The sequence below is a fragment of the Vespa velutina genome, chromosome 13 (genome assembly GCF_912470025.1).
Source record: "Vespa velutina chromosome 13, iVesVel2.1, whole genome shotgun sequence".
NCBI lineage: Eukaryota > Metazoa > Arthropoda > Insecta > Hymenoptera > Vespidae > Vespa > Vespa velutina.
The window spans coordinates 3228388-3239162 of record NC_062200.1 but is presented as its reverse complement, the minus strand read 5'-3'; the positions used below and the strand labels follow the sequence as shown (position 1 = coordinate 3239162).

General features: G+C 29.5%; 1 protein-coding gene across 2 annotated transcripts in view; it reads left to right on the top strand.

The window, feature by feature from the left end:
• Nucleotides 1–7259, top strand: part of LOC124953828 (serine/threonine-protein kinase NLK) — a 114249-nt gene extending 106990 nt beyond the window's left edge. The window contains exon 11 of one of the 2 annotated variants that reach the window (XR_007102352.1): nucleotides 79–221. Coding sequence is in view for 1 of the 2 variants with exons in the window: in XM_047505792.1 (XP_047361748.1) it covers nucleotides 79–133 (55 nt within the window). In the remaining variant the exon portion in view is untranslated. Of the gene's footprint in view, nucleotides 1–78 lie in introns of both variants that reach the window. The other variant, XM_047505792.1, reaches the window with a different exon arrangement.
• Nucleotides 7260–10775: the final 3516 nt, after the last annotated feature.

Genomic DNA, 10775 nt, shown 5'->3' with positions numbered 1-10775 from the left:
ACTAATTATTTATATATATATATATATACCTATTTCCAAAGAGATTGTCATTTAAAAATATTTTCATACAACTTGCAGCTCAACGGTGGCCCACCCTTCGGAACTGCCACCCTCTCCTCACCAATGGGAATAAATCTTCTCCGTGGAATAAGAAAGAGACACACAAAAAAAAACACAAACAAAGAATGAATGAGCGATAGAAAGAAAGATAGAAAAAAAGAGTGTATGCGTGTGTATGTGTGTGTGTATGTGTGAGAGAGAGAGAGAGAGAGAGAGAGAGAGAGAGAGAGAGAGAGAGAGAGAGAGACAGAGAAAATAAGAAAGAGAGAAATAGAGAGGACATGTAACTCACAAGAATGGACCGTGTTTCCCGGTATTCCTTAGACGTATTCTCGTTTTTACGTCGTCATTTGGACGATCTTTTCGAAAGAAAAAGAGAAGCGAGTTTATACTTATCCGGGAAGACAAAACAAGAAGGAAGAAGGAAGAAACGGAGAAGATGACAGAAAATAAGAAGAAAGGGTGGGGGGGAGAGAGAGAGAGAGAGAGAAAGAGAGAAAGAGAATGAAAAATAGCGAAGAAGAGCCAAGAGAGACAATAGACTGCCGAGCACACTGTAGCTTCAATTTTTGACTAGCCGATATAATACATAAACACAAAAAACACATACTCTTACATGTACACGTACACACACGAACACGCGCACATAAACGAGAGAAGAATACACATGTATGTACAAATATAGATATATATATATATATACATATATGTATATCTATATATATTATAAATATTGTATACACGCGAGAGAAAGGGAGAGAGAGAGAGAGAGAGAGAGAGAGAGAGAGAGAGAGAGAGAGAGAGAGAGAGAGAGAGAGAGAGAGAGAGAGAGAGAGAGAGAGAGAGAGAGAGAGAGAGAGTGTGTGTGTTTAGATAAGGGTTGGGAGGGTAGACGCATCGCGAAAGTAACGCGACGAGAAAAAGAGAGCCTAGGAGAACGAGATAGAAGATGTAATTTGTTAAGGGAGAGAGAGAGAGCGAGAGACAAAGAAATAGAGAGAGGCGCAAATGAGAGGCTCGTGTATTGTAAAATTGATCTGAGATAACTAAACGAAACACCGAAAAGACCAATTGAAAGAATAATAATGTCTCATAGATCGATCAATCGATCGATCCACACGATGATCCAGTCTCTTGTTATCTTTTACTCTTTTCTATGATTATTTAGAAATTACGGACGTGTGAATTCATTTATATGTATATATATACATATATATATATATATATGATGTATGTGTATATATATATATATATTTAACGATACGACGCGTGTATATACTTTATCGATGATAAATCGATCTTGTTTCGATCGTAGATAAAGATCAACGTGTTTCGAATGATCGATCGTTATGTCTCTTTCGAGATCGCGCATGTTTTTACGAAAGAGATAGAAAGAGTAAGAAAATTAAAAGATTTTCGACGATCTCATGTACATACACAAATAAATCTACATGTGTATTCCATATATAATATATATATATATATATATATATATGTTATACACATGTAAAGATCATATATATATATATATATATATATATATATATATATATATATATATACATGATCAACCTTATAAGATCGATCGATTTTTCCAGGGCCATTTTAGGGCTAGGATATTTTCGAAGTAATCGAGATACATGACATTGTGATCGATAACTTTTAATGTCATTATTAAGACGATAAATATGATCAAGAAATGTGAACGTCGTGAAGTTATTGATTTTGGAAAGAGAAATAAGAAAGGAGTAAAAGTTCACAAATAAATAAATAAGCAAGTAAATAAAAAATAAAGAAGAAAAAAGAAAAAGAGACTGGAGAACTCGTGGTTGTTACTTCGATAGAAAATTAATCGAACGAATCCATTTCGTATGAGCCGAGAAACGATGAGAGTAGAGGATTGATTTTTAATGCCGACTCGAATTCGATTTTTTTCAATTAAATCCATAGAACGTAAGCTTGTCGGCAATAGAAAATGATACAAAACAAAACAAACAAACAAAAAAAAAAAGACAAAAAAAAAGAACCAAAAAAACAAAAAAAACGTACAATTGTATTTGAGAATGAACGAGAGCCCCTTTTTCATTCTCGTTGTCGTTTAGAAATAATCGTAGCCGAAGCAGCACGTTCGAACTGAATATTCGAAAAATACGAGATATGTTATACGTCTAATCTTGTTCTAATCTTATCGTAAAATCGTACGAAGACTTTGATATTACAGTCTTTTAACGATTTTTTTAGGAATTCATCGAAATTGTTAAAATCGATAAACGGCGAATTAACAATATGTGAACGTCGACCGATCAAATTATAATTAGTTTCTAAGTATTGTATTTTAATCACGAACACGGTCGATCGACGAAAGAAATATATACATAATTATGTTATATATTTCCAAAAATTACAAAAGATTCCTGTAATAATCATCAAGTTTATGACGTTTTATCATGATCCATGCGCGACTTGTTGCTTACGGTGAAATTGAACTTCCGCTATTGTTTCCTTTTCTAATATCTCATTTCTTTTCTTTTTCAATTTTTCTTTTTTCCCTTCCCTCCCATTTTTCCTATCGCTTGGGGAAAAATTTTTCGACCGATATTAAATCGTGAGACCATTTGTCCGTTGTGTCGTTTCAAAAAATTAAAAAAGCAAAAAAAATAACAAAAAGAAAACTAGATCACAATCACGAAAAACACATTACAACTTGATGATCTACGATCGTAAAAATCTGTATTTTGCGAGATTAACTTGGAAAGAGGTGAAATCGTTCGGAAAAAAAAAAAAAAACAAAAAATTAAAAAAAAAAAAAAAGGAAAAAGAAAAAAATCAAGAAAAAAACAATTACATCGTTTAGTAGTATGTTGGGAGACGTTAAATTTTTTTTTCTTTTCCTTTTTTTTTCTTTTTTCTTTTTTTTTTTTTTTTTATCAAACGATCATGGGAAAAAATCAATTTAAAGAGAACGATCGGACGTGTTGGATCACGATATAAGTACTACATATGTATATTCCATTTAAAATACACTGCCGAGATGAATAATTGTGCGAGCGACCGGAAACAAATAAAAAAGAAGAAGAAAAAAAAAGCAGATTAGAAACGAGGTTACAATAGAGAGAATAGAAAAACGAAAAAGTTACTAGTAAATAGTGGCTTTTTTGTTTCTGTTGTAAACGTGATCTCTCGAAGGAAATATTTTCAAACGTTTGATCAGCTAAGAAAGAATAAATATGAAAACGAGCCGGACGCATGATGATGATGCATAATAAGAAAACGATTAGTTTATAATGATGAATAAATTAATTAATTGATTGATTGATTGATTGATTGATTGATTGATTGATTGACTGATTAATTAATTGATTAATTGATTACTAATAATAACGATATAAATAACGATAATTATACGTTCTGAGTGTGATTTTAGATTTTAAGGAGTCTTACATGAAGGAATTCGTAGTTTCACAGGGAAATATATCTTAAGGAAGTAAAGAAAAAAAAATAAATAAATAAAAAAAGAAAGAAAGAGAGAAAACAAGGAAGGAAGAAAAAAGAAAGAAAGAAAGAAAGAAAGAAAGAAAGAATGGAAGGGAAAAAAGATAAACTAGAAAAGAATATCTAGATAGACGTATTTGTATTTAGAACACTGTAGTAAGTGTTGTATTGTGTCGCTCGTTTGACTCTTTTCTCTATATATATATATATATATATATATATGTATGTATGTATGTATATATATATTCTTTTTTGTTTCTCTTTATATCTTTTATTTTTCTTGGTTTCTTTAATGAACAGGAATCACATGTGTTCTCTTTTTTACGCGAATAAACTCGAATTGAGTTTTAATATGATTAGTGAATAATGAGAGAAAGAGTGAGTGTATGTATGTGTGTATGTGTATATGTGAGAGAGAGAGAGAGAGAGAGAGAGAGAGAGAGAGAGAGAGAAATACATAGATAGTCGTAATTAAGTAATTTATCTATCTTCTAAGTATTTTTAAATGATGTTCCCGTATTCGCAAGAGGGAAAGGAATGCACGCGACCACTTTCATTTCGTTATTGCGTTAACGAAGTTTTAAAAAAAGGCATAAGATAAAAGAGGAAGATTAAGAAGAAGGAGATGGTGGGGAATAAGGAGGAGAAAAAAGAAAAATCGAAGAAATAGAAAAATCATTGTACAGTAGCCGCGTTTGAGGTCGCGTGTATCTTAAAGGAATTAATAATAATAATGATAATGGTAATGATAATGATAATGATAATGATAATGATAATGATAATAATAATAAAAAATAATTAGAATTTTCAACAGAGCATATAGAGCGAATGGTGAAAAATATTGAAGAATATTTGAAATAATACTTAATCGTAATTAAATTTACCAAGCGTTCTTTACCAAGCGAACATTGTAATCGATATGTCAAATTTTCGTATCTCAGCGATTAATTCTTTTCTCGTAATAGACATAGAAAGTAAAAAAAAAAAAGGGAAAGAAAAGAAAAGAAAAGAAATGAAAAGAAAAGAAGAGAAAAAAAGAACCAGAAAACGAAAATATAGAAAACGATGGACCCGACCGTTTGAAAAAATTCACACACATCATTTGTATATAAATTCATCATATTCATCGTGTAAATAGATTTATCTGATATATATCCCGTAGATTGATTGATCCATCGTAATTAAAGACAAAACAAATAAACGCTGTGCTACTGTTTCGTGTTAGTGAAACATGTTTCGAGAGAAAGAGAGATAGACAGAGAGAGAGAGAGAGAGAGAGAGAGAGCGCATTAATTAATTATCATCGTTTCTAACAATCTATTCCAATTAATAATATCGTCTAATCGTTATTTTTCCTTTTTTTTTTTTTTGGAGATCCATACTTTATTATCTAAGTTCAAAAGGTCGTTCTGTATGTTTATAATCGAATCACGTTGATTGCCATCAAAGTTCATGGTTACTTATAGTTTTAATTATTTCTTTTTTTAACGATATACCTATTCACGATCATCGTGATTTATCGATCATTCGAATCATCATATTTACAAAATGCAATTGCATTTTTTTTCCTCATCAACTTTTTTTAACGAGCACACTTACCTCGATTATATTTAGAAACGACGAAAATTCAATGTTCGGATATATTATGCGTATAATATTTTTTTGTTTGTTTTTTTCTCCTAAAGTAGCCAAGAAACTTCGTCCAATAGAAAGGTTCGATTAAACAACGTGTTAGTTACGACTCACTTAGCGATTATCTTTCAAAGTGAGATATGAACTATTTGGGGGATCTATAGAACATGGATGTTGAACAAGATTCTTGAGAACGTACGAATAAAAGAGGTGATCTTCGAAGAAAAATCATTGATCTATAAATGGACTAACGTACAACATTCCATCCATTTATATTTATATATATATATATATTTTTTTTTTCTTTTTAATTTGCAATCTCTAGACCATCCTTAGCTTGCAAAAAATTCTTATTTTTTTTTTTTTTTTTTTTTTTTATCTTCTTTTAACTTCTTTTAACTTAACATTTTAATCGATCCTTTTCGAAGATCAACTTCTATCATTCGTTGTCCTGAATCATCGTCCACGTATCATCCTCTCGATAGTAATATTTAACAGTTCGATAAATAAAAGTATTTTAGGATCTACGAGTGAAAATAATCCTATTCCCATCTTCGAAGCTCAACAACGCTGTACTTGTTTAATTTCTTTTTCTTATATCCACGTTATTGGAAACGGAACGAGAGAATACACGAATGGAAAGATTTACTTGCTGTTGATTGAGGTCAGTAAAAAGACAAAAAAAAAACAAAGAAAAAAGAACTATCACGAAGGCAAAGAACAAGAGATAAACAAATAAATAAATAAATAAACAAACAAAATCCTGAAAGAGTTATATCCTAGTAAGATTTGTCGAAGTTTCGTGGACACTTTTTTCACAATTTGCAATTCAATTAACGAAATCGAGAATGAAGTTATAGACATTTGAAATATATAGTAACGTGAGAGAATGTTGTGTAAAGTATTGGTATGCTTGTCCCCTCTGTATGTATGCGATGAGAGAATGAGAGAGAGAGAGAGAAAGAGAGAGAGAAAGAATGAACGCGTGTAATTAATGTTTCCTATTAAACGAGTTAGACGACGACGACGATGAGTATACTTAAAGAAGACACTGATAAAAAAAAAATACTTAGGCCAGTCTGTAGCTGATAGGTCGAGGCATTTAACACTGCACCACGATTAAAAAAAGAAGAAAAGAAAAGAGTGAAATAAGAAAGAAAGAAAGAGAGGGAGAGAGAGAGAGATAGAAAAAGTATTTTTTTGCTTTTAATGTACGTATAAAACTTATAATACGACGCATACGTAAAATTATCTGTATGTGTAATACAAAGTGCATTTAATTCAAGCAAATAAGAAAACGCCAGCACATATTATGCACTGAAGACAGGCAGCAGGGATATTAGTGTTGGTTGTTGTTTACATTTTTTTTTTTTTTTATTTTCTTCCTTAACGTCGAACGTAAAAATGAAATGAATATAAATTGTCATATATATATACATATATATATATATATATATATATATATATGTGTGTGTGTGTGTGTGTGTGCATGTTTATAAATATTAATGGAAGCTAGGTGACGATAATTGTAAGATTTCGTAATCTACGGTTACACCGAAATAATAATGAAGATCTAAAAGAAATAATGACTTGTTCGTTATGAAAAATGGCCTGGCACGAATTACACACACGTATGCACAGATTCGTTCTAATTCGAAGATAAAGAATGAGGGAAAGAAGAAAGATAAAAAGAAAGAGAGAGAGAGAGAGAGAGAGAGAATAAAAAATTGTGATAAAATCGATGAAGATTCTCTCTTGTCTCTTTGATCATGGTACAATTCAATTCGCTCAATCGCAATTTTTTCATTTTGTTTGTTTCATTTTTTTTCTTTTTTTCTTTTTTTTTTTAACTTTTTTTTTTTCTTTTTTTTTTCTTTTTTTTTTCAGTTGTTACCTCCTTTCGTTCTATTTCATTAACTATTTTCTCGACGTATTTATGTATGTATGTTGTATGTTTGTATGTAATAAGTATCTAAGTAAGAAATTTTTACAGAAAGAAGTAACGTTATACTGGATCACTAAGTATTTGTATGAAATAATCCTGTGGATGCTAGTAAAATGTACATAATCAATCACTCTTTGTGTTGTTTTTTTTTTTTTTGTGTGTGTGTACTTTCAAAATGAGATAAGTCGATATATTTCATACAAATAAAATATTATTATTCGACGGGTGCAAAAGATCGATTGATTTTTTGTTTTCTTCGATATTATTTTCTATCCTATATATTATTTTTCACCTCGCAAAATTATTATTCTTATACATGATTCTATTTTAAAAAAGAGAATTGCCTAACAACGAGGCAAGAGGGATTAGAAAGTTTAAATTACGAATTTTCCGAAAAAAAAAAAAAAGAAAAAAAAAATTATAAAAAACATGTCTAACAGTAATAGAGAGAAAAATAAAGTGCACTAAAGGATAAATGAGGATAAATGAATGAACATAATCGTGTTTCATCTGTTTTAAAGTAAAGAGACAAAATAAATAAAACACAAAAGAAAACAAATAAAGAAGACCAAGCACTTTTCAAAATTCGTCGGAATCGTTAAAAAAAAAAAAAAAAAAAAAAGAAAAAAGAAAAAAAAAGAAGAAAAAAACAAGAAAGTTTTGATTCGAAAATATTTTCGAAGGGCATCTGGGGAGAGAAAAAAAAATGAAAGAAATAAAAAATATGACTAAACGTACATTGCGAAAGAAAGAAACAAAGGCAAAAAAATGAAAAAAAGAAAAAAAAAATACTAATAATTTTATCTCTTTAACGTTGATAGAATTTGAATGATAATAGTGATGAGAGAAAGTGGTCAGTCGTTAAGGAACCATAATGACCTGTTTTTAGTAACTAAGAGGCCTTAATTAATCGCGTTTATAATAAATAATACATTGCTGATGATCTTAAAGATAGCGTAAAAAATATTTCTCAGACGTACAAGTGTAATAGTACTAATTAAACACACGTTTAATATTATGAAGAAAAAAAGGGAGATAAACTAACACAAGTATACACGTATACGTACACATACATATATACATACACACGCATATAGATTTACACGCGTTTATTACGCAGGCTCGCGAATATCGATCACCTACTCGTTCGATTTTTATGATCATTTTTTTTTCTTCCTTTTTACTTTTAAGACAATAAGAATTTCTTTTTCGACATATCAAAAGTTTCACTTTCCAAAAAATTATTGGAGCCTCATAACAATATAAAAATTATTTAATTCGAAGAATAAATGAATATACTAACAATGAGAATCGAACGAGAGATGAGAATCTTCCTGTATAGTCATGTTTTCTCGGGGGTAAAATCATTTCTCTAGTTCTTTTTTTCATTTCTTCTTTTTTTTTTTTTTTTTTTTTTTTTTTCTTAGAGATCAGAGTCTCAAAAGGTAGGAATATACAAATGTTATATATACGCGGTTTTTTTTTTATGTATCCAATGAAAAATCTATATTCATGGATCATAATTGAATAAATACTGCGCTTTTATTAAATTATTCTTATCACACGATAGACTTTTCACATCAGCACTGCCAATATACTTCGGCGTTGTAATAAAGCGACGCGTCGCAAATTTTAATTCTCTCGCTTTTTCGACGACGAAAGAAGATGTTTATAAAATGGGAAGAAAAAAAAAATATATATATATATATATATATATATATATATATATATATATATATATATTATTCGGTATTCCTATTAGTCTGTGAAATTGAATGAATAACTTGAAAAAGAAAAAAAAAAAAAAAAAGAAAAGCAATGTGATTAAAAGCTATATCAAATTAAATCTGTCTATGAAACATAAAAAAAAAATGCAGACTAACTCTCTCGATGTACTAATTACTAATTAGATGATAACTTATTTTTTTTTTGCAACGAGATTATATTCTCTGATTGTTTGAAATCAAATTTTTTTTTTTTTCTTTTTTTTTTCTTGTTTTTTCATATGAAATGTGTAATAAAAAAAAGAAACCTAAAAATTTAAAAGATAGATAGAGAGAGAGAGAGAGAGAGAGAGAGAGAGAGAGAAAGAAAATAATTGTTCGAATCGGTTGGATGAAATCGTGTAAAAGAAAAATTGCGACGTTGTTGTTTAGAACGTTTTATCGAGAAAGAAAAAAAAAAAATAAATAAAAATATCCCATTTGGGGAAAAACACACTTTGTAAATGCACAACACACCAAGCCTGTAAATATTAGCGATTATGACTTTGATAAATTCGTGTACCTTGAAAGTAGCCCGAAGCCTTTCCACATTTTAGCGTTAAACGTTATTTCGATTATTATCTCTGATAAGAGATAAAAGGAGGAAATGGGAATTAAAAGTAGTATGAGAGAAAGAAAATAAAAAAGATAGAGCGAGAAAGAGATAGAGAGAGAGAGAGAGAGATCGACGATGATCGTTTATGTAAATAAATAGATTAGAAAGTTTTAAGATTCGATTTACGTAAGATATACATACATATGTACGCGTACATACATATTATAAAATTACACCAAGGAGATCGAAGCTGGATAAATCGTAATTAGAATAGTTGTAAATTATCTTCTATTATTAATGAAGGGAAAAATGAAAGAACTAAGGAGGACGAAATAGTTAAAAGAGAAAAAGAAAAGAAAAGAAAAAAGAATTAGTAGCGACGTCCTTCTAAACTAAGACTCTTAGTTTCTTTTTTTTCTCTTCCATTCGCTACTGCTTCCAATTTTTGGATAAGTACTGGAAACGTAAAGAATTTAGATCTGATCGATTAACTGTCCCGTTTAGAATTAGTCTCGGCGATCGAACACATTTCGAGTAAATTCGAATCACTGTTAATCGAAAGATAAGAAAAGAATAAAGGAAAAAAAAAAAAATACATGAAAAGAAAAAGAATCATGTAGATTAATTTTTATCCGTTTGAAATATTGAACAAACAAACAAAATAGAAAAAAGAAAAAAAAGAACTAAGAAATCGCGTGTACATCTGCGAGACATTTTTTAAAAAAGAAAAAAAAAAAGAAAGAAAAAAGAAAAAAAGAACAACGGTACAAAAAGTTCGGTCGTCGATTTTTTAAAAATGTTCTCGGTGTCTGTAAATAAACAAACTTCTATTACTCTTTCTAATCGTTACGTCTTTATAATCGTGCGGATTATAAAGGAAGAAAAGAAAAGAATAAATAAAAATAAAAAATAAAGGAAAGAAATAAAGAGAGAAGAATTTATCACGAGAAAGAAAAAGGAGAGAATTTTCCCACGAAAAAGGAGAGAATTTAAATGACCATCATATATCCATAGATCAATGATCGGCAAAAGTATGTTCCTTTTTTTTTTTTTTCTTTTTTCTTTTTAATCTTCGTCTTTTAATAACAATCAAAAAGGAAAAAGGAAGAAAAAAGAAAATAAAATGTCAAATGGAAAAGACGATGTAAAAGATGAAGTAAAAGATACATGAAAATGATTTGACGACGATATTAATGTTTGTATCGAATGAGAATTATTATGAGAAAAATGATTCAAAACAAGAAAGAAAAAAATTAAGAGAAAGAGAGAGAGAGAGAGAGGAAAATAAATGAAAAAATATCTCTAACCCATATCTCCCCTTTAACTT